Source organism: Bos grunniens, chromosome 3, assembly GCF_055505025.1.
Source record: "Bos grunniens cultivar Pamir isolate PY7600 chromosome 3, Bosgru_T2T1.0, whole genome shotgun sequence".
Classification (NCBI taxonomy): domain Eukaryota; kingdom Metazoa; phylum Chordata; class Mammalia; order Artiodactyla; family Bovidae; genus Bos; species Bos grunniens.
The window spans coordinates 114,104,516-114,132,506 of NC_141167.1; the positions used below are offsets into that span (position 1 = coordinate 114,104,516).

General features: G+C 45.9%; 1 protein-coding gene and 1 pseudogene across 18 annotated transcripts; both read left to right on the top strand.

Annotated features, from left to right (window-relative positions):
• Nucleotides 1–6,285: 6,285 nt before the first annotated feature.
• On the top strand, nucleotides 6,286–22,780 carry FCGR2B (Fc gamma receptor IIb). Of its 18 annotated transcripts, XR_015161282.1 has the most exons (9): nucleotides 6,286–6,430; nucleotides 9,931–9,951; nucleotides 11,132–11,389; nucleotides 16,686–16,940; nucleotides 17,584–17,703; nucleotides 19,913–19,969; nucleotides 21,306–21,439; nucleotides 22,037–22,077; nucleotides 22,195–22,293. XR_015161282.1 is itself a non-coding variant. In XM_086393757.1 (8 exons), the coding sequence occupies exons 1-8, from the start codon at nucleotides 6,319–6,321 to the stop codon at nucleotides 22,279–22,281; spliced, it is 951 nt and encodes a 316-aa protein (XP_086249883.1). In that variant the 5' UTR covers nucleotides 6,286–6,318; the 3' UTR covers nucleotides 22,282–22,780. The 18 variants fall into 18 exon arrangements, 8 of the variants coding, with proteins under 8 accessions (XP_086249883.1, XP_086249884.1, XP_086249885.1 ...); XR_015161287.1 differs by lacking the exon at nucleotides 19,913–19,969 and having other exon boundaries at nucleotides 21,203–21,439; nucleotides 22,195–22,780; XR_015161283.1 differs by lacking the exon at nucleotides 19,913–19,969 and having other exon boundaries at nucleotides 21,303–21,439; nucleotides 22,195–22,780.
• Nucleotides 14,060–15,476, top strand: LOC147377038 (polyhomeotic-like protein 1 pseudogene; annotated as a pseudogene).
• Nucleotides 22,781–27,991: the final 5,211 nt, after the last annotated feature.

A 27,991-nucleotide genomic window follows, 5' to 3' on the forward strand; every position in this document is an offset into this window, starting at 1 on the left:
CCTTGATGAACTCCTTTTCCTATTTGGAACCAGTCTGTTGTTCCATGTCCAGTTCTAACTGTTGCTTCCTGACCTGCATATAGGTTTCTCAAGAGGCAGGTCAAGTGGTCTGATATTCCCATCTCTTTCAGAATTTTCCACAGTTTATTGTGATCCACACAGTCAAAGGCTTTGGCGTAGTCAATAAAGCAGAAATATATGTTCTTCTGGAACTCTCCTGCTTTTTCCACGATCCAGCGGATGTTGGCTATTTGATGTCTTGTTCCTCTGCCTTTTCTAAAACCAGCTTGAACATCAGGAAGTTCACGGTTCACATATTGCTGAAGGCTGGCTTGGAGAATTTTGAGCATTACTTTACTAGTATGTGAGATGAGTGCAATTGTGTGGTAGTTTGAGCATTCTTTGGCATTGCCTTTCTTTGGCATTGGAATGAAAACTGACCTTTTCCAGTCCTGTGGCTACTGCTGAGTTTTCCAAATTTGCTGGCATACTGAGTGCAGCACTTTCACAGCATCATCTTTCAAGATTTGGAATAGCTGAACTGGAATTCCATTACCTCCACTAGCTTTGTTCGTAGTGATACTTTCTAAGGCCCACTTGACTTCACATTCCAGGATGTCTGGCTCTAGGTCAGTGATCACACTATCGTGATTATCTGGGTCGTGAAGATCTTTTTTGTACAGTTCTTCTGTGTATTCTTGCCATCTCTTCGTTATATCTTCTGCTTCTGTTAGGTCCATACCATTTCTGCCCTTTATTGAGCTCATCTTTTCATGAAATGTTCCTTTGGTATCTCTTATTTTCTTGAAGAGATCCCTAGTCTTTCCCATTCTGTTTTTTTCCTCTATTTCTTTGCATTGATCGCTGAAGAAGGCTTTCTTATCTCTTCTTGCTATTCTTTTGAACTCTGCATTCAGATGTTTGTATCTTTCCTTTTCTCCTTTGCTTTTCACTTCTCTTCTTTTCACAGCTATTTGTAAGGCCTCCCCAGACAGCCATTTTGCTTTTTTGCATTTCTTTTCTATGGGAATGGTCTTGATCCCTGTCTCCTGTACAATGTCACGAACCTCATTCCATAGTTCATCAGGCACTCTATCAGATCTAGGCCCTTAAATCTATTTCTCACTTCCACTGTATAATCATAAGGGATTTGATTGAGGTCATACCTGAATGGTCTAATGGTTTTCCCTTATACTGACACATTTATAAGTGGAAATTTCCCTTCAGTTCAGTTCAGTCGCTCAGTCATGTCACTCTCTTGTTTCACTTTCACCAGGAGGCTCTTTAGTTCTTCTTCACTTTCTGCCATAAGGGTGGTGTCATCTGCATATCTCAGGTTATTGATATTTCTCCCTTATAGATGTAGATTTCCCTTACAAAGACTAACTTTTCAGTTTTCAGAACTCTCCCAGTGTCTTCTGTTTCTTAAATATAACCAGATCAAGACAATTCTTATGCCAAAGAATCATATTTTGGGATGACATACTCTGCTCCCTTTCACAATGAATTACAAATAGGCAGCTATGCTTTTCCAAATAATGAAGATACTTAAGAGCAATATTGCACTGGAACCTGGAATTTTAGGTCCATGAATCAAGGTAAATTGGAAGTGGTCAAACAGGAGATGGCAAAAGTGAACATCGACATTTTAGGAATCAGCAAACTAAAATGAACTGGAATGGGTGAATTTAACTCAGATGACCATTATATCTCCTACTGTGGGCAAGAATCCTTTAGAAGAAATGCAGTAAACATCATGGTCAACAAAAGAGTCCAAAATGCAGTACTTGGATGCAATCTCAAAAATGATAGCATAATCTCTGTTCATTTCCAAGGCAAACTATTCAATATCACAGTAATCCAAGTCTATGCTGAAGAAGCTGAAGTTGAACGGTTCTATGAAGACCTACAAGACCTTCTAGAACTAAGACCCCAAACAGATGTCCTTTTCATTATAGGGGACTGGAATGCAAAAGTAGGAAGTCAAGTGATATCTGGAGTAACAGACAAGTTTGACCTTGGAGTACAGAATGAAGCAGGGCTAAGGCTAATACAGTTTTGCCAAGAGAACGCACTGGTCATAGCAAACACCCTCTTCCAACAACACAAGAGAAGACTCTACATATGGACATCACCAGATGGTCAATACTGAAATCAGATTGCTTATATTCTTCACAGCCAAAGACGGAGAAGCTCTATACAGTCAGCAAAAACAGGACCGGGAGCAGGCTATGGCCCAGATCATGAACTCCTTATTGCCAAATTCAGACATAAGTTGAAGAAAGTAGGGAAAACCACCAGACCATTCAGGTATGACCTAAATCAAATCCTACGATTATATACAGTTCAGTTCAGTTCAGTTCAGTCACTCAGTCATGTCCGACTCTTTGCGACCCCATGGACCACAGCACACCAGGCCTCCCTGTCCATCACCAACTCCCGGAATTTACCCAAACTCATGTCCATTGAGTCGGTGATGCCATCCAACCATCTCATTTTCTGTCGTCCCCTTCTCCTCCTGCCTTCAATCTTTCCTAGCATCAGGGTCTTTTCAAATGAGTCAGTTCTTTCAAGGGATTAGATCTGATAGAGTTCCTGAAGAACTATGGACAGAGGTTCGTGACATTGTACAGGAGGCAGTGATCAAGACCATCCCCAAGAAAAAGAAATGCAAAAAAGCAAAATGGTTGTCTGAGGAGGCGTTACAAATAGCTGTGAAAAGAAGAGAAGCCAAAGGCAAAGGAGAAAAGGAAAGATATACCCATCTGAATGCAGAGTTCTAAAGAATAGCAAGGAGAGATAAGAAAGCCTTCCTCAGAGCCAAGTTAATGCCTAATAGGGAAGTGCCTCCAGGTTGGGGATTATATGGTATTCAACAGTGTAGCTGGTTATTTGGACATTTTTGTGAGGTTGGCACATGACTTACTGTCAGTCTAACCCATTCCTCTACCAACTTATCCTAGTCCAGGAGTCTGAGACAGAGGTGGTAAGCCCTCTAACAGCTTTTAAATGCTTAGTCTGTGGCCACCAATTTTGCTGCTTTGGTTTCTAAGATTCCCATATGTCTTTATAGTGGCAGATGCTCTGATGGCTTTCAAGAGTTTGACTTGTGCCTACTTAGATTTTGATGTGCTTTTGGTCAAAATAGTCCAAATTTATAGTCTTAATTCCATTCCCCAAGTCCCTCAGCAGTTTGTTCTGTGGACTCACCTCAAGCTTTCGGAGTTTCCTAATGCCTGCCACCATCTTTCTTTTGCATTGTGTGTGTGTGTTAGTCGATCAGTCATGTCTGACTCTTTGCAACCCGATGGACTGTAGCCTGCCAAGATTCTCTGTCTATGGGATTTCTTAGGCAAGAATACTGCAGTGGGTTGCCATTCCCTTTTCCAGTCTTTTGCATAAGGGGCTCTTATTATTTTCCCTTGTTTAAATAATCCTCCTTAGTTCAACCAGACTTACTGTTTCTGGCTGCCTGAGCATGTTCCTGAGATCTTTTTGTACCTCCTGTAGATGCTTACACTGTAGCTGAGATTGGGCATAAACTCAAATGTTGTGGCCTACTAGGTCTCACCACGAAATATCTGGAGTAGCTCACACCCCAAATTTCCACCTAAAAGGGTTAGAACAAACAAACTTGATTTCCAAATGGCAAATAGGTGGAGCTCGATTTAAGAGAAATTTACCGGAGATGCTGAAGAGGCAGCAAAGTAAAGTGGCTCTGCAGGAACCTTCACTTTCATCTCAGAGCCAACCTTAGAACCTCAGTAGCTGTCCTCATACTACACTTCACTGACATTACTCGCTGTACCTCAGAGACAGAGCGGGTTTGGTTCCAAACCCCTGCAGTAGAGCCAATATTGCAATTGAATGAGTCACACAATTCTTTTTGGTTTCCCAGTGCATATGAAAGTTATGTGTACACTATACCATAGTCTATAAAGTGTGCAATAGCATCATGTACACACCTTAATTTATAATGGCCTTATTGCTAAAAGTTCCAAAACAATTTCAGTAGGAACATCAAAGATCACAGATCACCATAACACATAATAATAATGAAAAGGTTTGAACTCTTGTGAGAATTACCAAAATATGACACAGGGACACAAAGTGTGCCAAATGCAGTTGAAAAAAAAGAATGGTACTAACAGACTTCTTCAGTGAAGGTTGCCACAAGCCTTCCGATTGTGAAAAATGCATTTGCAAAGCTCAATAAAGTTAGCACAATAAAATGAGATATACCCTACCTGTCCAACAACAAAGCTAAAGTGATTTAGTTATAAGACTGATATCCTTTATTCAAGGGAAAGCAAGCCATGGATTGAGGTAGTACAGTTCCTCATAAGCAGAACTCTTTCCAAGGGATTTGGGCAAGGCCAAGTGTTACAGAGCTTTACAGGAGGCCATGTGGAAACAGGGCCTCATTGGCTAGGAGTTGGGAGTTTACTTACAAGGCTAGAAGATCCTGATAGCTAAAGCTGAGTTGAAACTGTGATTGGTGCATGCTAAGTTCCTGGACAGCTGTTTCCTGTAAGCGCAGGCTTACCTGGGCTTAAATTCATGATGTGGGCTGCTCTACTGGGGTGGCTCCAATTTGTGGGTCACATTATATAAATTAACTTTTAAAGTGTTGATAATAGCTCACTGGAGTCTTGACATTGGTTAAGGAAACTTTTTCACCTAAACATCAGATAAGGGCTGGAGGAGGATTGGGAGTGGGGGATGGGGTAGAATGGGGCCGGTAATAAAGCCTTGTCCAATGGGGCAGAGGGGCGGGGGTGCTGCTGAGGTTTCTGAAGACCACAGAGTGTAAGAACAGGTTTTACAGTATCATTTCCTTGAATATTACAGCTTGTTTCCTGAGAGAGCATTTGGGAGAGAGGTCCCAGCAGAGGGTCCCGAGAAAGATCCCAGAGCATCTCATGTTCTGGGGATGTTGAGGGTGAACACACGGGATGAGGACGATGATAGAGAGCAGAAAAAGGAAACTAGCATTGACTGGATACCCACAATGCACCAGGGCCTGTGCTAGCACACACATTCTCTTTTAATTTTCAAAAACCATGACCACTGTGATTCTTAGTCAGCAACAAGGTTGCCCCCAAGAGCAAATTTGCCAATGTCTAGAGACATTTCTATTTTCACAGTTAGGGGTTGCCCCTGGCATCTAGTGGGGAGAGGTCAGGGATACTGCTAAACACTCTACAGTGTATGAGATAGGTCCTAACATCAAGAATTATTTGGCCCCAAATGTCAGTAACACTGAGGCTGAGAAATTCCGCTTGAAGGATAGACAAGTTAATCTTCATTTATACAGATGAGGAATCTGTAGTTCTGAGACGCTACCTGTCATTCAAAATTAGACCAATATGGCTCCAAAGCCCTGCTCTTCACCACGCCATAGTGATGGGAACAGTGATGGGAATGAGGGCGAGAAACAAAGAACCAGGGCACTAGTTGCTCCTCAAAAGATATTTGTTGGAGGGATGAGTACAAGAATGAATGACGGACTTCCCTTCTGGTCTAGTGACTAAGACTCCACACTCTCAATGCAGGGGCCCTAGCGTTCCATCCATGGTCAGGGAACTAGATCCCACATATTACAACTAAGAGTCTGCATGCCACAGCAAAAGATCCCACATGCTGCAACTAAGACCCGGGGTGGTCAAATACATAAATGACTAAATATCTTTTTTAAAAAGAATGGAAGTCAAGGGGTGATAAAAGATGGGAATGATCATTCTATCGCCACCCTGACATACTTCTCTGTCCTGGTTCCACAATCCAAAATGGAGTCTGGATTATGATAATAAAGGCAATCAAATGATGGGGAAAGGTGGCCTCAAGCCCCTCTGCTCAGTCTCAGGAGGAGTCTGACGCCAGTGTCTGCACCTCTAAATGGATCTAGAAGATGGGGAGTCCCCTGGCACACTCTCCTCCATCGCCTTTTCCAAACAGACAGAGACAGACAGGGAGTCCTGAGCTGAGTAGGGGTGACCATTCCCCTCTTCCTCCCTGGGGCTGAGCCCAGCTGTGGCCCCAGAGAAGGAGGAGAATTTGTTTCCCAGTTCCTACATTTTCTGTGAATTTGGAGTGGGACTGAGCCAGATTCATTCTAGGAAGCCCTGAATCTTCTGGGAGGGAACTCTCTAGATGAAAGAGGGTGGAAGGGGAGGAGCCAATGATAAAGCAACACTTCTTTTCACTTCCTCTTTTGGACTCCTGAATTTGCCCTCTGGGTGGAATCTATCAAGCCTCAAAAGAAGCCAGTGCCTGTCGTGCTGGGCTGTCAGAGCAACCTGCTCGCTCCAGGAGGTGATGGGGATCCCCTCATTCCTAGCCTTCCCTGCTGCCAGGAGGAACCGAGCTCACTGCACGCCCTGGCATCCTTGGGGCCACATGCTACTGTGGACAGTTCTGCTCTTCCTGGGTGAGTGGGGGGCACAGCAGGGACAGTGGATCAGGACCATGGGCAGGTGGGCTTCTCTAAGTCAGCTGCTGCCCCCTGGGTTGGGGCTGAGCTGGGACAAGGACGAGGGCCACAGTGGGCAGCACATCAGGAAAGTCAGGAGGGTGAAGGCAGGCTAATGAAAATCACAGGCTGACAACCTTGCTGGCCTTGGGAAATTGTGCAATTGGCAGAAGTCAGGTTTTTTTTTTTAATGTGTTTTGCCCAAAGTCACTGGGCACCAAGGTCCCTGGTAATCTACCACTTCCCACGCAGAACCAGCTCTGAGGAAAGTCCAGTGAGCTAGACCTGAAGGATTAATGATGGCCAAGGTGTTTATCTTCCTTAGAAATGCATGTTTCACTGGGACCAAATCTTAGGCCAGAGGGCTGATGATGTCTTAGGCAAATAGGAGATGTTGTTGCTGTTCAGTTGCTAAGTTGTGTCTGACTCTTTGTGACCCCGTGGACTGCAGCATGCCAGGCTTCCCTGACCCTTACCATCTCCTGGAGTTTGTTCAAACTCATGTCTATTGAGTCAGTGATACCATGGCGATGTGGGGAAGCAAGACAGCACATTGTAGTGGGGGGCAGTGGCTGCTCTCTGTGCCCCTGAAACCACTTCAGACAGCAGAAACTTGTTCTCTTTATGAGAAAGGAGATCTACCTGGGAAAAAGCACAGGAGGGTCTCAGTTATGCAGGGAATAGGAACCAGAGAATGCATAAGCCAGGCAATTCTAGAATCATCACTTGTGAGACCAGAGACATCATGCATGTCTGTTTGCACTGTACAGACAGGGAGAGGTGTCCTATCACTGATGAAAGAGAAGGAGAGGATCTTGGGCTGTGATTGAGCACTGCCTTCTGACCACGTTCTCAGCCCTGGGCTAGGGACCATGGACTGATAATGCTGGTGGGAGAGTCTAGGGAAGGCCAAGTAGAGGAGTCGTATCACCAGGAATGTCCTCCCAAACTTAATTTCTGGAGTATGACCATCAAATCCACTTCAGGATGGTTCCAGAGGAAGACATACAGCCAGCCATTTTCCAAGTTACATACTATGATGGGTAGTAAAATCTGGTCAGTGCTGGGAGCCCTGGCCCTTGGTGCTGGATGATGCTGGGACAGGGGGTGGAGATGAGGAAGACAGAGTATTCCCCCACGAGCAAGGTGAGATGGAGTGAAGTAGAATAGCATGGAAAAGGAGCACACGGAACGTCCTCCCTCTTTCACATGGAGGAGCTCAGGCCTGGAGAGGTGCACACTTCCCTGCCCCTGCCGTGGAGATATCAGTGTGAGCCCTAGGCAAGATTCCTGGGAGAGACTTCCGGCATTTTTGTCCACTTGCCTCTTTGGTGTCACCAAGGATTTAGGTCTTCATTGCTCTGTAGCTCATTTTATTACAACACATTCTGGTCTAGTCTTGACTGCTCCTGTCTCCTCTTGTCTGGATCCACGCTGCACACCGAGGCCATGGCTTCTTCAGCTATGGCTGGGGGAGAGCCACTGTACTCCATAAATGCCTTCAGCGCTGCTCCACGGCCTACCTAATGAAGCTCCGACCCTACTCTTACAGGTAGATGTTCCTCTAGAGCCAGGCAATGTGTCCAAGGACTCTCCGCTTTCCAGAGTCCACAGACTGCCTTGTTTACACATTAAATAAATGCTATGTGCAGACTCTGGGGATTTATCAGGGAACGAGAGAGACGGCCTTCTGTCTCCCTTACAGTGACGATACAGAGCATGAACACATTTAATATTCACATGAGCGACTGAACTGAACTGAATATTTGTTTAGTGAATGAGTGGAAGATGACTTCTCTCTAGTTTTCTCATCTCTTGTTTCTCCTCCTCTTGGTCCTGCTTTTTTACCCATTGCCTGTACTGTCACCTGTCACTTCTGCACACTCTGGTTTTTAGCTAACTTCTATGTCAATAATTTCCAAACCTGTCTTTCTTGTCTGTGTCAGATACAATTTTATATTTCCATTTTCCCGGTTGGAAACCTGCAAATTGATTTGTCAGCTCAGAAACAAAACACATTCAAACTCTATCATCTTCCCCTCACAAATGTTCTTCTCCTCCTAACATTTATATTTGTGTGAGCACAATTAACTATTTTCCTGGTCACCCATTCACAAAACCCCATACTTCATCAAGTCGCACTCTCTTGCTGCCTGTTACATTTCCCTCATGCCTATGTCCCCATCTTCACTTTCTACTGTCATCACAACTTTGGGCTGTCTTATCTCTCACCTAGGTAACACTCAATGGATGATTTTCAGAGTATTGGTAAATAAAATTAACATGGCTATTGCCCTCTTTGAGTTTACATTCTACTGAGGGACACAAACAATAAATAAAAAAGCACAAATGCATAAATTGGGAAGTGTCTATGAAGCTGTAAACAGGATACTCTGATAAGAACAGTTGTTGTGGGGGAGATGAGAGAATAGCCTGTGTTAACAGGATGATATGGAAAGAATTTTCTGAGGAAGTGACTTTTAGGCTAGGACCTGAAGCAAGATAAGAATTAAGCCATTTGAAGATACAAAGGAAGTGGGTTCAGAGAGTTCAGCATACAGAAAAGCCCCAAGTTTGAAGAATTTAAAGAGGGCTGGTATTATTGGAATTCAGTGAATAGGGAAAGTGGAGCTTGAGATGCAGCTGGAGAGGTGAGCAAGGACTGTATCAGGTGTGGCCTTGTAAATATTTACATTTTACTTTAAGAGCAAAGGAGGAAACCAGAAAGCTTGTAAGCAGGGGGGTGATATCTGATTTGTTATTTTAAAAATGATTCTAGCTTCTCTGTGGGGAATGAATTGCAGGGAGAATAGAAGAAGGGAAAAGCTAAGTTAGGAGATGGAAGAAAGCTGATGGTAGCCTAAAGTAGTTTGGACATGGATAAAGTCGATGCACTTAAGGACTAACTAGAAGCAGGGTGAACAAGAATTTACTGGTGCAAAGGTAGATGGTTTGGGAGAGAGAGGAATAAAAGAAAATTTGCAGTTTTCTGGCATGAATACCTGGGTAGACGGTAAAGAGATACCCTTATATGGGGGGAATCTGGGAGAGGAATAGAATATATCCATTTAATTTGTCATTGAGGTCATTGGTGATTTTGACAAAAGTTTTAGTGGACTAGAGAGGTTCAGTGATTGGAAAGAGAAGAAATGAGGATAGCCTATGTAGAAAAAGAACTGAGAAATCAGGCTGGGAAAGGGAGCAGGGAAATACTTTTGGAATTCTATGCAGGGTCAAGTGAGATTTTTATCCTTTTAATGAAACATCCTGGAGCATATTTATGTTGGTAGGAAAGACCCAGATGAGAAGGAGAAATGGGTGATGCAAAAGAGAAAGGGAATAACACAGAGAGGGAAATCTGTGCAGGTGAAGGGAATTTGACCTGGGACTGATGATTATTTGTAATGATGAATCATCATATCCAAACACCAGGCTGATCTTTGCTTTCTCTCTTGCAGCTCCTGTTTCTGGGAAACCTGGTAAGTGCTCCACCACATCCCCTCTGTCCCCCAGCTCTCTCTGCTCCCTGCACCCTGTATGGAGGAACTCTGGAGGCACCAGCAATCCAAGATTGAGGTAGAGCCAGAAAGAGGAATTGTGCCCACAAGAAGCCCTGCACCCGCTTCTCCTTCCTGCTTCCCTTCCACTGAAGCCACCAGGGGTGGGCAGCCAAGGGACACAGATGCCTCAGCCCTCCTGCTTCTGTTATGATGATACCTCACAGATTCTGTCACGGAAAATAACTGTCCTCTGTATCAATTGCCTTCTTCTCTCCAAACTAAACCACGAGCCCAGACCATGCAGAATCACATGATCTGCTTAGGTTATCCCCATGGGTTGATAAATCATCTACTTTGCATGTATCTGAAGCTCTCAGGGCCTGTTACCCTGGAGAGAACTAGGAGGCCGTATTACTGGCTGCGGCTGGGTGGGGTGAACACTGCTGGGCACTCCTTTCTCAGCACCACTAACCTCTCCACCACCCAGGGCTGGTAAGGGGGTGGGGCTCTCCTGGGTCACTGAATCCAGAGCTCCTAGACTGGCCTTCTGGCCTTTCTCACTCTTTCTGATTCTCCTGAGGCCATAGAGATTCATCTGTGCTTTGGTGTCAGGACAGGTCTATTCTACAGGATAAGGAATGAAGCAGGTCAGAAGAGAAATGTGACCTCTGACTCTCAGCCTGGCACCTCCACCAGGTGGCCCCACTTGTCTTCATCCAGCTGGGAAGACAGTTTATCCACTAGTGTCCAAATGCCTCAGTTTATGAGGGTGGGGGAAGTGATTCCCCAAAGGATGTATGTGTAGTGTGTGTGTGTGTCTGTGAGTGTGAGTTCGAGAGAGAAAGAGAAATAGAGACAGAGAAGGAACTGGGCAGAGCTCCTTGGGCGAGGTGTACTTGTGTTTCTCGACTGTGTGCTTGCCCCCTCTCCCATTTCCCTACCCCTCCTCCTCTCCTCCCTGAGAGAATCTGGGTTCCTGGGGGCCCTTGTGTGGCTACATGAGTTGGAGGAATTGCCTTCAGGTGCGGACCTGTTCTGGGTTGGGTTCTTCTCTTGATCTCTGCAGCATGGCCACAGTTTTCCATCATCTGAGATTTGGGGTCTGCTTAGGCCCTTGGGGTCCCTTTTCCTCATGCTGCCTCCTCTCTCTGCCCCTCAGCAGATCTCCCAAAAGCTGTGGTGAGCATCCAGCCTGCGTGGATCAATGTGCTCAGGGAGGATCACGTGACGCTGATGTGCCAGGGGACCAGCTTCTCTGCAGGCAACCTCACCATGTGGTTCCATAACGGGAGCTCCATCCACACCCAGCAGCAGCCCAGCTACAGCTTTAGGGCCGGCAGCAATGACAGTGGGTCCTACAGGTGCCAGAGGGAGCAGACCAGCCTCAGCGACCCTGTGCATCTGGATGTGATTTCCGGTCAGTGGAGGAGGCCCTGGAGAGTCTGGGAGAACAAGGGGAGATGAAATCTGCTTCCATGCAGAGGTTTTTAGGAAAGGGCAGTCGCCTACTTACTGGAAAGCACGGCTGTGAGTTGTTTGAAGTGGTTTTGGTCTACTCATTTCCCTTCTCAACCCACCTCCTCGGCTTAGTATGAGTGGTGAGGTGGAAGTTCCTAAGAGATTTCTCAGAATATGTTGGGCTCCTTTGTCTTGGTGCCGATTGAGCAAGAAGGTGACCAGGCCACCAACAGGCATCTGGGTGTGAGAGAAGCAGAAGAAAACCTCTAAATCATAGAAATCTTCCCATATTCGTGGCAGAGTCAAATGCACAGGGAATTACTAGCCATCTAAACATGATGATTTCATTCACCTTTGAGCCTCAGTTTCCTCACTTGCTAGTGGAGATACCACTGCCTCCCACACGAGGTTCTGTTGAGAATCAACATTTCCCTAATCCCTGCCCTCTCTCTGTGCAACTGAGGTGAAACTTGTGTCTTCATCTCCTTATATTTCCAGCACAGGCACAGGGCAGGGCTTAATAAATGTTTGTTGAACAGATCAATGATTTTCCAAAGCTCTTGGCAAGAAATAGTTTCTCCATTAAAAAAAAAAAGCTGCAATGTGATTATGATAAATATTGTCATTGTTACTGTTCATTTAGTCCCCTTCCCTCCCTGAATACCCACATTTTAAGTATCTAATAGGCCCAGTGGGCTCCAGTCCCAGTCCTGCCATCTTTAGCCTCTGGGCTTAGCAGGAAAAGACAGTCATGGAGGGAAGCCTCAGTGGCCTGGCAGGGCCCTGGCCTTAGTGCTCTGGCCCTCCAGGAAGGGGTGGAGCTGAGGGGCTTCCTCTTCTCAGGACTATGGGAGACACCCCCACCACAGTGACTGATGATGGAACGACTGGCACATGAGGTGGGCACCACCCTGGGGGACCTAGGTGCAGAGCTAGATATGACGTCCTTGAGCCCAACACCAGCCTGGGTGACCTTGGACCACTACCATGGAGACCAGTGCCAACAGAAGGCAAGGCACTCTCAGTCCAAGGCAAAGGCTCTCTATAAACAAGAGGCGGGGCAGGCTCTGTAGACACTGCTGGGGCAGCTCTGTGGGCCTCAGTATTTACACCAATTTGTGCCAGCAGCAGCTCAGCAGGCCCAGCTGCGTGGGCTGGCTGTTGTCCAGCTGGCCACAACTGCTGCCAGGCAGCAGATCAGCACCCCAAATGCCAGCAAGGCACAACAGCTGAGCACCACCCAGGCCCCAGTCAGGCCACAGCATCAGCCTCCCCATGCACCAGCCAATCCCAGAGTGAACTCTTCTGGTGTTACAACTCTGACCCAATCTTTGCTACTGGAGATCACGACATCCTTCTCCCTCAACCTATCCCAGCCCTAGATGTATCCAAGACTGCAGCTGGGAAAACAATCCTAGGTAAAGCAGACCCTGGCCCAGCAGACCCTGGCCTCTAGTTTTCAACTCATCCTGATGCTTGTTAGTGGCTGTAGTCCAGCAGGAGTTACCATCTGCTCAGGCTCCTGGAGTCCATGCAGATACGGTTGAGTACAGAACTTGGCAATGAGCAACAACAGGTCTCAGCCCAAGGCTCCACCCAGAATGCTATTCCCCATTTTGTTCCTGTTCAATCACTAGATCATGTTCAACTCTTTGTGACCCCATGGACTGCAGCATGCCAGGCTTCCCTGTCCTCTATCTCCTGGAGTTTCTCACACTCATGTCCACTGAGTCAGTGATGCCATCCAACCATCTTATTTTCTGTCATCCCCTTCTCTTGCCTTCAATCTTTCCCAGCATTGGAGTCTTTTCCAATGAGTCGGCTCTTCTCATCAGGTGGCCAAAGTATTGGAGCTTCAGTATCAGTCCTTCCAATGAGTTGATTTCCTTTAGGATTGACTGGTTTGATCTCCTTGCTGTCTAAGGGACCCTCAAAAGTCTTCTCCAGCACCGCAATTTGAAAGCATCTATTCTTCAGTGCTCTGCCTTCCTTATGGTCCGACTCTAACATCCATACATGACTACCGGAAAATCTATCTCTTTGACTGTATGGATCTTTGTTGGCAAAGTGATGTTTTTGCTTTTTAATACCTCTTTTCTGGCCTACCCCAGGCCTTTTGCCAGGCCCTAGCTGTGGCTCAGACTCCCTCTAGGACTTCAGGTCCATTTGCTAACGTTAGTCCAGCTGGTGGAGGCAGTGGACATAGGCTGATGGGCCCAGGAAGAAGTGGCCACACACCTGGGCCTTTGGGTGAGTTGCCCTCGTGAGGAATAGGTGGTGGTAGGAGCTGCCCAAGGAAAGGCACAGGAGAGGTGGAGCCCTTGCCTACATCCAGGCAGTGACTGACCCGGGGTGTTAGCCAGAGGCAGAAAGTGCAGTGGCCAAGAAGGCAGAAGCAGATGGGAGTGGTCAGCAGGGCATGAGCCTGACACGGACAGCCACACCTGCTCCCACCCAGACCCTGATGGGTTTAGTCACTCCCGTCAAGCCCCGTTCACTGATTTAGCAACAGCACAGATCCAGCTGTTGAAGAAACAAGTGGTTGTCCGACTGCAGATTGTTCTCGACCACTGGCTGCAGCTCCAGCACCGTCAGTCCCAGTACCCCCCGCCCAGCTGCGTACCTCCAGGTGGTCCAGCAGCAGCAGTACCCACGAGCCTCACTGCGCCTCAGCCACCACAGCACAGGTCCCTGTTGTTCTCCTCATGCAGTCTGTGCACTGACTGGACAAGCCCAGACATCGGCTGTCCAACACAAGGAGGAGGGAGATGACGTCTCCACATTGCGTTCAGTGCTCCTGCCGAGGGTTCTCAGGCAGCAGAGAGCCCAAGACCATAGATGAGGAGAACAGTCTTGGAGAAGAAGCTGAACTAGTGACCAATGGGAATGGTAATTCACCAAGCGATGAGTTGGCAGCCGAGGCCCCTGCCCATCAGCACCACCTTCTACCTTAGCCATGGTATCCAGACAAATGGAGACTCAAACCTTGGCGAAGCACTGTGAAGCCCCAGATGCTCACCCACGTAACTGAGGGCTTTGGTACCCAGGACTGAGCAGAAGCATTCCCAGTGTTCTCCATTACTGAAAGAGTTTGATAAGCCACTGTAGACTGGCCTCCCGACAGGGCTGAATAAGAATCAGTCAGGTGGCTCCAGTGAAGGGGACAACCCATCTACTCAGCAGTAAAGAAGGCAAATCTCCCAAAGTTCCACCACTGTGGCAAGTATACTCCCGCAGAACAGTTCTACGGCTCCAAGAATTTTCTGCTTCATGAGTTCCACTAAGAGGTACTGTGTGAGCTGTAGCTGCCAGTTCTGGCTGAAGAGGGAGAAAATGAAAGAGTTTCGGGAGGCTCACCATGTTGTGGTCACCAGTGTGGACCCTGCTGCTCCTCTGACACCATCCATGCCATCATCCAGGGCACGTGCGGCAGGGGTCAGGAGCACTCTAGCTGGGGTTCAGAGATTTCAGTTATGATGAAAGCACTCTCTCCAACATCCTTGGGCCTTTATCAGTGAGAGCTGGGCATGGGGAATGAGGCCCGGGAAACTTCCATTCGGCTCTGCCTATGCCAGGATTCATGGCATCGACCCTGTGTTCCTGTCTAGTAATCTTAGCCTTTGGAGTCTTATGTAGGTTTATTGCTTCTCTACAAGGCTTCCAGGAGATTGCAGAGGAGTTTTGTTCCCAGGAGTTTGACGGAAATGCCCTTTTATGACTTAAACAACACCTCATGAGTGCCACAAACATGAAACTGGGCCCTGCCCTTATGATCTGCACCAAGGAACTGTCCTCAAGGAGACCTCAGACGGCCCTCTTGGACAAACCACCCTAAGGCTGAGGCTTCCACTGTACAGGTTAAAATTTGGCACCAGCGGAGACTTTGCCGAGAAGCAAGTGCTGTTCTAAGGCTGTACACCTTCTGTAGAGGGGATTCCCCAGACAGGGAGGAGAAGTAATTGGTTGCAGGTGCTACATGGAAGCAGCTTTGACATTTTCTCTGAGTTCTACTTCATTTTAAGAAATCTCTACAGTTCTCAGCATTCCCATCTAGCTTAATCCAACCTGTATAAAAGAAGCAGACTAGAGACCGAGGACTGCTCACCTAAAACTGGAGTAGAACGTCCAGCCAGGGTCTGAGCTCCTCACGAGGAGGGTGATGGGGGAGGAAGAGGGTGGAACACAGGACTGCCCCCAGTGTTAGGCGTGGGTTTCCAGCCTGTGTGACAGAGCAAAGGCCGGGCGCCCCACTTTCTCTCTGCACTGTCCCGCTGTAGCTGTGGCCCGTGGTTTTCTCTTCCCTGTCACTCACTCCCTCTGCTGTGAACGTTTCCTTCCACGTATGTGGCAGGCTCACCAGCCAATGTAGGGGCTTGGTTGGCATCATTCTGGTCTGCTGAAGGGACTAAGTGTGGTTGACTGGCACACGTGTGGCTTTTTTTTTTTTTTTCATTTGCCTTCTCCCTTCCAATGTATCTGTTGTTTTCTACCCTTTCTTTCCAATTCCAACTCTGATCTGTCCTACAGCTTCAGGAAAACAGAAGGCATGGGCTGAGGTCAGGATTATAAGTACCTACCTAAGCCTCTATTCCTTAAACTATAAAGAAATTAAAAATATTTCCTCAGCAAAAGGATTAAAATGACTGGGGGAAAGTACACAGCTGGCTAACAAATGGCCCACCCATGTCACTGCTGGCTTGAGACAAAGTCCCCGCTGAAGTGAAATTCCACGTTTGTTTACTAACATGCACCAAGTAAACCAATATTTGTTGGGTGCTCGTGACTCTCCCCAAGGACACAGGTCTCTGCTTGTCCCCCTCACATGCTGTCTTCTCTCTCAGACTGGCTTCTCCCCCACCTCCCTCCTTCCTCGGGGAAGGGACTGCACTCCGGGTCCCCTGTATCCACCTGCAGAGGCCTCTTGGGCCAGACAGGGCTGCAGCTGTGTCTCCCAGGATGGGAACGAGAAGACAAGCATATCTGAACACCTACTGTGTGCCAGCAACTACTGTAAACAGCACAGCTAATGGTACTATTGTGACTAGTTCCACATACAAGGAAACTGAGGCCCAGAAGAATTCATTATTTACCCAGGATCACAGGGTGCATACACGAAGGAGCCAGAATTAGAGACCAGGAGTGTGTGAGTCCACATTTAAACTCCCCCCGACACACACTGGCCCCCGGAGGGATGGTCTGGGTCTCAGATCTGAGTCAAGACCTTCTGGGTCCTGCGGTCCCTTTGTGTCTTTCAGACTGGCTGCTGCTCCAGACCCCCAGCCTCGTGTTCCAGGAAGGGGAGCCCATCATGCTGAGGTGCCACAGCTGGAGAAACCAGCCTCTGAATAAGATCACATTCTACCAGGGTGGGAAATCCAAGATATTTTCCTATCAGCGCACCAACTTCTCTATCCCACGCGCCAACCTCAGTCACAGCGGCCAGTACCACTGCACAGCGTTTATCGGGAGGATGCTACACTCGTCACAGCCAGTGAACATCACTGTCCAAGGTGGGGACTCTCTCCAGATGAAAGGATGGGAGAAGAGGAGATGGATAGTAAGGAATAAAGTCACATGGTCTTAAATGGAGATTTGAGAAATGCCATAGTAGCAAACCTTGGCTCTGGGGCCAAGGGCAGGGGTATGGCAACTTGATAAATGCTGTCCAGAGCTTGGGACCCTCAGCTCTCAAGTGACAGGTGATGAGGCTCTTATTCCACTTTGAAATATAAGCCCGTCACACCAAGCACAGCAGTGAGGCAGAGCTTTCTCATTGGTGTAGAAGTTCCCAAAGCTCCTGGACATTCCTAAGAACTGAAGTTTTCCTAATTTTTTCTCATGTTTCATGATATGTCCATTCACTCCCAAAGGTATAGCATGTTCTTAAACAGTTTAGGGGTCCAGTGTTGGAGGCTTCAGGTTCATGCTTCCTGCTATCCCCACGGGCTAAAAGGAACCCTTCCCTCCACCTTATACACTCAGCAGTGTGCCTTCATTTGATTAGCAGAGAAATCGAAAGGGTGTGGGGGAGGCACAAACCCACTCACAGAACTCCTGTGCAGGTGAGGCTGGGGGAGGAAGCAAGTGCTGCACTGGAGGAGGGCAGGGAGGGTGAAGTGGCATAGGGAGGGTCCTGAGGTCTGTCTTCCCCAGAGTCCAGCTCGAGTGGCCCCTCATCGATGACAGCTGTGGCTATAGGCACCTGTTTTGCTGCAGTGGCTATTGTTGCGGCCATAATAACCTGGTTCCGCCTCAGGAGAAAGCCAATCTCAGGTTTGTGGTTCCTCTTGGTCCCTCTTGTTATCAGTTCCTTTTTACCCAAGGCCCTAACCCCAACCATGGCTAGAACCCTTATCTTTGGGCTAAAGAATCCTTAGCATTCATATATAGTCCCATATTTTATTTATTCATTCATTCATTTAACAGGCCTGAACAAATTGGCTTATGTGTCAAGCACTGTGATAGACTCTGTGGATGATGCCAAGTTAAAGAAAAGTTCAGCCTCTGCCCTTAGGGAGTCCATAATATTGTCGAGAAGACTGAAATACAAATAGTACAATAGCACAGATAGTAACTGGAGGGGATAAGACCAGTATTAGAGAATGCATAGGCTACGACAGGGATAGAAGAGCCTGAATGACCCAGCACGGGCTGGGCCAGTTAGAGAAAACGTCATAGGGAGGTAGTGTTGCATGGTGATTGAAGCTCAACTGGGGGGTCAGACTGCCTCAGTTCAAATCTAAGCGCCTCTGCTCACCGGCTGAGTAACGTGGGGGTGAGTTATTCTCTGTGTGTTGAGAAGATGGAGCTGGCGTGTTAAGAATGTTCACATCACGACCAGCTGAACAAGGAGGCACGAGCCACCCACACGGGGCTGGCGGCTCCTTCAGCATCTGAACTCCTAGACTGGGGAAGTGAAAGCCCTGGGTCGTTTTCATTGAAAATACAGTTTCAATACATTCTCATAAAGGAAGTAGAGTCACAAGATTTGCCACTCAGAGATCCCAGAAATGAGAAGGGGTGGCAGCCCTTTGCCCCAGGTCATGGGTGAGCAGAGAGGACAGTGTCAAGCCACTATTTATGAAGTGGTTGAGGTGGAGGACACCAACATATTTGTGGGCTTAACATCTAAGTGGTTGTTTTGAAAGATGCCCCAGGAAAATCAAAGTGAGAACTTAACAGCGGGAATCCTAAACTCAAGTCCTTATCTTAAATGTCCATACTCTGGGAGTAAGCAAGGTGATCATACTGTAAAATTCTTAGGTGGCAACTCAGGGAAACAAAGTTGTTGTTGTTGTTTTCAGGAAAACAGTTGTTTTTTCTCATCATATTCAACTTCTATGTGCCTCAGTTTCTTCATCTGAAAAATGAGGACACAAATAGAACCTACCTTATAAGGTTATGAGAATGAATGAGCCTGCAGCTGAGTGCCCAGCACACAGCTAGTACCATATAGTATGGGCTGTTAACATTATGGAGGAGGTGCTGTTTGAGGCTAGCAGTTAACCAGGCAAAGAGGGTAGATGAGCATTACAGGCGTGGGGGCTGAGACATGGAAATGAGAAACACTGTGGCTGGGATGGAGCTCGGGGAAGTGTAAGGAGGGTGCTGGGAGCAATTTGATGCCATTGAAGCCACAAATGGTGAAGCAGAAAAAAAGAAGGTGAAGCAGAAAAAAAGAAGGTGAAGCAGGGCAGAAAGTTCATGGAATTGACATAGGGTACCTTTAAACAACTAATCTGTATTCTAAAGGGCACAGGAGGGCAGTAAGCATGTCTCTTTGTTTTATGCTTCTTTCCTCTTCCCATCAGCACCTAGCACAGTGCTTGCCACACAGTAAGATGATTAATAAACATCTCTTCACTGATCAGCTGAAGAACTTCAGCTCTTGGAAAGCAGGCTCCTTCCCCCCATAGTATTAATATTAATGTAAAATTGCTGAGAGAGAAGGGAAGGTGCTATAGAAATCTAGTAAGCAGATCATCACAATTCTTAACACTGTAAAGCTAGCTTACTGGTGAGAGAAAGTGCCAAAGTTATCCAGACACAGAGAAAGTAAAAGGGAAAAAAAGACTCAGAGCCACTGACAAAGAGAAAAAATACTACTTATACCTCACAAAGCACTTTGCAATTGGTTCATAGCCAAGACCTCAGTTACCGATGGTAAGTAAATGTAGAGACTCAGTGAGAAAAACTGAGAGGGAGAAAGAGATGCTTTTAAAAGGCAGAGCAAGCTTAAGAAAGGTGCAATGGAATGGCCTTTCTGACAGTCCCATGAGTCCCTACTATTAACCTAGCCAACTTCTACCTCTCTAGACCAGCCCTTTTATAGGCTAAGGTAGTCTCTGGGAAGTGGGGAGGAGAGGCGTGTCTGTGGGAGAAGGGTATATATTGGTTCTAACCCAGTCTTGCCTCTGGTCCGTGGTCCTGAAGACTTAGGTTCTACCCCGTAATCCTACTAACCTCCATGTGCCCCTCCTAGCTCTCCCAGGAAGCCCTGAGCGCAGGGAAATGGGAGAGACCCTCCCTGAGGAACCAGGTGAGTGCAGCTCCCCTCTGTGGGCTCAGTGACACCCTGTCGTGTGCGTCAAGAGGCGGCTTGCCGTGTGCGTCAAGAAGCGGCTTGCCGTGTGCGTCAAGAAGCGGCTTGCCGTGTGCATCAAGAGGCGGCTTGTGAGCACAGGAGAGGGAGGGGGCAGTGGGAGGAGGGCAGGGGCTCAAATCTCTTGGTCAGTTCTGAGACTAACTCCTGGGCCTGAAGAGGACCTCACTGGGGATGAGGAGATGAATACCTATCCTAGATAGAGAGACAATGGCCCTGTCTGAGTTTCTGGGGCTAGAACTTCTAGGGGTATTTCCAGAGCAGGACATCAGAGATATTTAGGTCTTTCTGTGGAGCTTTGGAAGAGCTGGCACAGGGTGGGGGTTAGATGTTGTAAGACTAAGGCAAATAGAATTAAAGAGAGAAAACTCTAGAGGAAAGGGGAAAGAGGCCAAGGGAATAAAGCCTAGATTTGCTGTAGTCCGTGTCTGTGGAGAGATGGGGTAAGAGTAGATGGGGTGAGCGATGGGGTAAGGGCTCAACTCTTAGTGGAACATGAAGAGAAGATTTTAGGCTGAGAAAGTTCTGTGTACTAGCTACATTATCAGGCTTTCCTCTGTCGACAAAGCCTGGATCTAATGCCCACTCCTGTAGGTTTGTTAAATGTGAACCTGGCACTAGCCTGGTCGCTATCATAAAATGAAATCTTGAGTGTCGTTTCCTCTCTTGGGGGTTAATCACCTCACTGAGGAAATGAGTGCATTGGCCTGGAGGACCTCGAAGCCTTTCCGGTCTGACATTCTGAGAGTCAGTGCCCATCAACTCTGGCCCAAGTGGGGATATGTTAAAGGAACAGGACTATCCCAGGTGATTTCCTGACTGTAGTTAAAGCCAGAGCTTGGAGGGACCTGGAGCTTTCTCTGGGGGCTCCCAGACAGCAGAAACAGACAGGAAAAAGAAGCCCTTGAGGACCCCACCTCTGATGGCTGGAGTATGACTCAGAGCAGAGCCAACAGATTTGAGAGCTTGAGCAAAACGGCCCAGCTGTCCAGCGGCACTTTGAGCAAGACCCCTAGGTCCCGTGGCCAGGCCAAGTGGGGATATGGACCTGAGTCTGCACTGGGGCCAAGCTGACGTAGGATAAAACGTCCGAACACAAGTGGGTTAGCCATTTTGATGTTTGGTTCTACCACTGGCATAAATATATTTCACAAGGTGTTTATTTCACAGGAAGGCACTGGGGCTGATGGTTTCCCCAAAGGCTCATCTAGGTTGCTGGGATTGTAGAGGGATGCATTAGAAGGAGGATTCAGGACGTGGTTTGTTCCAGAAGTTGGAGCATGGCATACAGGGATTCCTTGTGTCCTGGAGATGAATGAAGACACTAGATGCATTGTCTCAGACTCCTTCCCCACTTCCTGAGGAATGCTGCTTTGCAGATACTGAGCTGCTTTCCGCACTGGCAAAGTGAGTTTGTTGGCAAAAACATGAGGAAATTTGGATGTGTTTTAGATCTTCACCAAGGAGAGTGCTGGCTGGCTTGCTTGCTTCCTTCTTTCCTTTTCTTCAGCCTCCCTTGTTCACTCTCACGCTTTCTTTCTTTTTGATGTGAGGGAGTACGAGATTCTCCAGAGCTCCGACAAAGACATACTATTGGGCTGGCCAAAAAGTTCGTTCAGGTTTTTCTGTACCAGCTTCCAGAAGAATCTGGATGAACTTTTTGGCCAACCCAATACATCTGGCTAACCTGGAAAGGTCCCCACCCCAGTCCACACACACCTCTTACTCAGTATCTCCAATCCCAAAAGCTGCCTGGTAGCTTCGAAGAAAATAGTGGTTTTCTGAAAAGAGTGTAGTACAGATGACTGTCTCCCTTTGCTAATGTAGCTGGTGGGGGCGCCATGTCTGGGATACTGAGGGTGGGCTGGGAACCAAGCTTTCGGCCCACAGGGCTGAGTTGGGGTCAGTGGTCCTCCCTCAAGCCTGGTTTGGGCCCCGCCTCAGTGTGGGGCGGCCCCAGGCTATAGCCGTGCGCCTGCTCACCTCTGCTCTCTTTGCCCACAGCCGGTCTCACTGATGCTGAAAATGATGCTGCCAGAACTGAGGTGAGCCCTCCGCCGCCTGATCTTCCTTCTCCCCCTCCTCCACCCTGCTGCCTCTGCTGCGGCCTCCTTCCTGCGGCCTCTCCGCGGATCCTCACTGCTCCCTTCTGTTTTCTCCAGGCTGAGAACACAGTCACCTATTCACTCCTCTCGCACCCGGATGTTGCAGAGGAAGACTCAGAGTCCGATTACCAGAAACGCCTTTAGTTTTCATTGTCTTGCCTGGGACTTGGGGCAGTGAATCGGAGAGGCCAGGATCTGGTGTCTTCTGGCCTGAACTCCTCTTGGGTAGAAGAGGATACTGCAGTTCTAAAGAAGGAGAATGACTTTTTCAGAGTTCGGTCCTCTGAATCCTGAAGCTCCCTGTTCTGACATTCACAGGTGATATAGCCTCAGATAACTGACCGCTGATTTCTTCCTTGCCTCAGCACGTTCATCAGTAGGACTCTTCTATTATACATTCACACAGCCAGTGTAAATTACTTTTATTAAGAAATTGCAGCAACACAGAAATACGTTACAGGTTATATGAGAAAAATTAGATAACCATGGATGATTTCAGAAATGTTGAAATAGACTAACGTATGCCAATATATTAAAAGTGATTGTTTCTGGGGATGGAATTATTGGTGCTTTTCATTTGCTTTGTTAATTCTTCTGTACAGACCATTTATTACTTTTATAATAAAATACTACACAAACAACAGTCCCCTTATCTTTTAATCACTGAACCAATTAGAATATAGACTGATCTGGGGTCGGTTTCTTTTCAGTGGTAAGAATCTTGGGGAGGTGGTAATGGGCAGGAGGTGGGGGCAAGAAAATGTTTGGAGTGTAGGACAAGTATCCCTCATCTTAAAACCATATACTCTTCTTCCAATGAATTTGTGTTCTTGTTTCCATGTCTTCTTTCTCTTCCTCCCATGGTAAATAAACACCAGTTCTCAGGAAGCCAAACTTCAGATGAGTCCTGAACGGAGATTTACTGACTCTTTCTCTTCTGCTCTTCCCCTATCAGAGTTATCAGAAGGATGTGAACTTCTCAGAGAAGGTTCCGGGAGGTTAGAAACAGGACTGACAGCTTCCTCAGGAGATGTCCTTAGCGAGGCCTCATTTTCCTGGGACTCTAACAGGAACGTTGTGCAACATTTTTGCATTCAGAATTTAGCAGCTTCCTTTGTTGAGTAGTTTTCATGAGGTTTCATATTCACATATTGCTGTACAATAAGGAATAGTAATTGCAATTATTGGGTTATTGAGGGCTTACTTTATGGCAAAACATGTGCCTTTAGAATGAGAGCGTTTAAGAGTATTAGCCGTTCATAGTTCTTCTGTTGTGGTTTTCTTGTTCACATACTCGTGCCCTTTTTACAGTAACAATGTATGTCCCTCTATTCATACATTACATGCTGCTGCTGCTAAGTCGCTTCAGTTATGTCTGACTCTGTGCGACCCCATAGATGGCAGCCCACCAGGCTCCCCTGTCCCTGGGATTCTGCAGGCTAGAACACTGGAGTGGGTTGCCATTTCCTTCTCCAATGTATGAAAGTGAAAAGTGAAAGGGAAGTCGCTCAGTCGTGTCCGACTCTTAGCAACCCCATGGACTATAGCCCACCAGGCTCCTGCATCCATGGGATTTTCCAGGCAAGAGTACTGGAGTGGGGTGCCATTGCCTTCTCCGATACATTACATAGTAGCAATTTATTTTATTTATATGTAAATTAGTTTACTATGCTAATTTCTAAGATAAAATTAAAATACAGGTAAGCAAAAAAGATAATTAAGATCACCTATAAATTCACAAAATAGAAACAATCAATGCTAATGTTTAAAAAATTTCAATCCACGTTTCTGTCTATAATAATATGTATAAGCATATGGGTTTTTTAAATTAAATCACATTATATTTTTGCCTGTTTACAAATACACATAGGCCAAAACTCATGCTCACTGTGAGCATGAAGACTCAAATAATACTGAAATATAAAGAGGAAAAGTGAGAGTTCCATTTTGTTCTCACCCCCTAATCCTATTTCCTTTTCTGTGGGTAACTACTGTTGAATTTTGGAGTATATTTCTGGATTTTTTAATACACACCTAATACATATTTTTAGGTTTTTTGAGTCAGACACAACCGAGCAACTGAGTATGCACACAGTTTTTTAAGACCATAAATGGGATCATATACTTATGCAGTTTATTTTGATGAATAGTATATTATGGAGCTCTTCCATGGAAGTATTTTCTTTTTAAGGATTGTATAGTATTCCATAGTACAAATGCTGTGCTATATTTCATTTAACTGATATCTTAAATATTACCAATTTTTCGGAAAGTTATGACCAACCTAGATAGCATATTCAAAAGCAGAGACATTACTTTGCCAACAAAGTTTCGTTTAATCAAGGCTATGGTTTTTCCTGTGGTCATGTATGGATGTGAGAGTTGGACTGTGAAGAAGGCTGAGTGCCGAAGAATTGATGCTTTTGAACTGTGGTGTTGGAGAAGACTCTTGAGAGTCCCTTGGACTGCAAGGAGATCCACCCAGTCCATTCTGAAGGAGATCAGCCCTGGGATTTCTTTGGAAGGAACGATACTAAAGCTGAAACTCCAGTACTTTGGCCACCTCATGCGAAGAGTTGACTCATTGGAAAAAACTCTGATGCTGGGAGGGATTGGGGGCAGGAGGAGAAGGGGACGACAGAGGATGAGATGGCTGGATGGCGTCACTGACTTGATGGACGTGAGTCTGAGTGAACTCTGGGAGTTGGTGATGGACAGGGAGGCCTGGTGTGCTGCAATTCATGGGGTCACAAAGAGTCGGACATGACTGAGCGACTGAACTGAACTGATCTGATATGCAATACTGTGGTGAACAACATTCTTGAATGATGTTTTTGACTACATATGTGAGTATTTCTTCAGGATAAATTCCTAGAAGTAGAATCATTGGCTCAAAGGATGCTCTCATCTTTAAAAAAGCAGTCTACATATCCTCCCAAAGTATACTAGGGAAACCAGTTCCTGACCCCTTTGTCAATGCTGAGTATTTTTAACTTTTCCAATCTGATTATAATGGACTATTTTCTTACCCAGCATTGATTTTCCCTGATTCTGTTAATAGTAACAGAGCCCGACTTCCCTTTGACTAAATAACTCTATTCCCTGTCTCATTCCATGCAGGTAGGTGGGCTGACCTCATCCCTAGTTCCAGAGGAGAACGTGCACCCCAAGCTGGCTCAACCAGGAGCTGTTTCCCTGGAATTTAAATCTTGATCAAAGTGACACTGTGCCTGCAAACAAGTGAAGTTCATTCATCCCAGTGGCCATCCCAATAGCCCAGATTAGACTAACTTCCTACATGCCTGAATCTGCCCTGTTTTTTATGTTTCTAGGATCCTTCAACTTCCTTTTATATCAGTTAATTTAGATTTGATAGAATTCTCCTATAATATCCTGGCGGGGGCAGGAAGACTTCCCAGGTGATCTAGTAGATACGAATCTGACTTGCAATTCAAAGGACACTGGTTTGATCCCTGGTTTGGGAAAATCCCACATACTGCAGAGCAACTAAGCCCATGGGCCACGACTGCTGAAGCGCACTCACCAAGAGCCTGTGCTTCGCAATAGAGAAGCCGCGGCAGTAGGAAGCCTGAGCACCGCCCCTGCTCGCCACAGCTAGAGAAAGTCCACACACAGCAATGAAGATCCAGCACAACCAAAAATAAATAGATACTGAACATATCCTGTGGGCTTGATACTTTTTTTAGGCTAGATCTTTGACAAACTTTTTTTTCCCCCTGTCATTACTGGTTTAATAAGGCTTTTCTATCTCACTGGAGTCAATTTTGAAAAAATGTTACTTTCCTAGAAACCATCCAGTTTATTGATATGCAGCTATACACTGTATCTTCTTCTATCTTTTGGTAATAATCTATGTATCTGTAGACTTCCCTGGTGGCTCAGACAGTAAAGAATCTGCCTGCAATACAGGGGACCCGGGTTCGATTCCTGGGGAGGGAAGATCCCCTGGAGGAGGGCATGACAACCCACTCCAGTATTCTTGCCTGGAAATCCCATGGACAGAGGAGCGTGGCAGGCTACAGTCCACGGTGTCACAAAGGAGTTGGACACGACTGAGTGACTATTGCTGTGTGTCTGCATTTATATTCTCTCTCTCATACCTAGCTTTTGGGCTTGCTTTCTTTTGTCAGATGACTTCAGCTGGAAATAACAGGAAATCAGATTCAATTTGGCTTAAAGGATAGGGAAATGTATTATCTTACACAACAGAAAGTTCAGAGACAGGGTGTCTCCTGTGCATCAGAACTCTGGGTGTGCTGTGCTGCGATCCCTTGGCCTAGCAGCATGACGACCACAGCAGTTCCAGGCATCACTTCCAAAGATCTAGACAAAGAAAACGGCTAACTACCTCTTCTATGTGTCTCTTTCTTAAGAGTGAGAAAATGTTTCTCCAGCAATCTTCCCATCACATCATTATTGGTCAGGCCTGGGTCACATGCCCATTCCTAAATCAATCACTAGAAAAGGGAATAACTTACTTTAGCTTAATCATTTGGAGGTGGAATGATTTTTGGAGAGTGAACCACCTTGACTGTCATATCTGTTTATCTTAATCAGGCTTCCCAAATGTTTGTCTAGTTTTTTGTTTGTCTTGTCATGACTTTTGATTTCATGATCAAGACTTTGCTATTTGTTTCTGATGGATTATTTCTTTCTGCTACTTTATTTAGACTTACTGTATTGTTCATTTATTTACAAAGTTCTAAGGATTTGTTTTTAAACAAATTCACAAAAGGCTATAACATTGCCTCTTATTGCTATTTTAGCCACATCCGTTAGATTTTGATATGTATTTTTGTCATTGCTATTTGTCTTTAAATAATCTATAACTTTTGTTCTATTTTCTTCTTAGCTCAAGGTTTATTTAGATGAGTGTTTCACGCTATTTGCTTGCTTTATTTCCAAAGGGAATGAGCACTATCTTTTTTTGTTGTTATTTCCCACTTATATTGCACAGTGTGGTCTGCGTGAGTTTTTCTCACGTGAATGTCTTAAATGTATATGTGAAGACAATGCTTTCTTCTGTTTTTAAATACAATTTTAATGTTCTGTTAAAGTAATAAGACATAATTTGAATTATATAACAGAACACAAGGCATATAACAAGAAATAGCTGATTCTTGTCCCTTCCCTTGCATCTCCTCAGTCCTGTCCCCCAGAGGCAATCATTTTCAACAATTTCAACTGTATCATCTGTTAATTTATCTCCATATTTCCAAATAATACATTTGTAACTATTTCTTGATTTTAAATGTCAGATATTATTCACTTGATTTCCTCCTATAGGATAAGAAGACTATTTTTACTATACCATGGTCACTCAGTTCTCATTCTCCTTATCCAGTGCTCCAATATAATTTTATCACCATTGTATGACTACTGTTCATTATTGAGACAAATAGTATTTTCTGATTACATTTCTCCTCCTGAACAATCTTTTTTTTCCCTCTAGAGATAATTACTGCTTCATTTTCATCGTGTGTTTAGTTTTCTATGTGCTTATTGCTTACTAGGTACTGCACAAGAACTAGGTACTGCACAAGAACTAGGTACTACACAAGAACTAGGTATTACATAAGAACTAGGTACTACACAAGAACTAGGTACTACATAAGAACTAGGTACTACACAAGAACTAGGTACTACACAAGAACTAGGTACTACATAAGAACTAGGTACTACACAAGAACTAGGTACTACATAAGAACTAGGTACTACACAAGAACTAGGTACTACATAAGAACTAGGTACTACACAAGAACTAGGTACTACACAAGAACTAGGTACTACATAAGAACTAGGTACTACACAAGATGTGGATCAGGTATGATTT

Excerpts from the sequence above, each read along its gene's own strand:
- FCGR2B (XM_086393757.1), top strand. The coding sequence starts at position 6,319 with ATGGGGATCCCCTCATTCCTAGCCTTCCCTGCTGCCAGGAGGAACCGA. Across the intron at positions 11,390-16,685 it reads GCATCTGGATGTGATTTCCG|ACTGGCTGCTGCTCCAGACC; the intron begins GTCAGTGGAGGA and ends TGTGTCTTTCAG. Across the intron at positions 22,078-22,194 it reads ATGATGCTGCCAGAACTGAG|GCTGAGAACACAGTCACCTA; the intron begins GTGAGCCCTCCG and ends TGTTTTCTCCAG.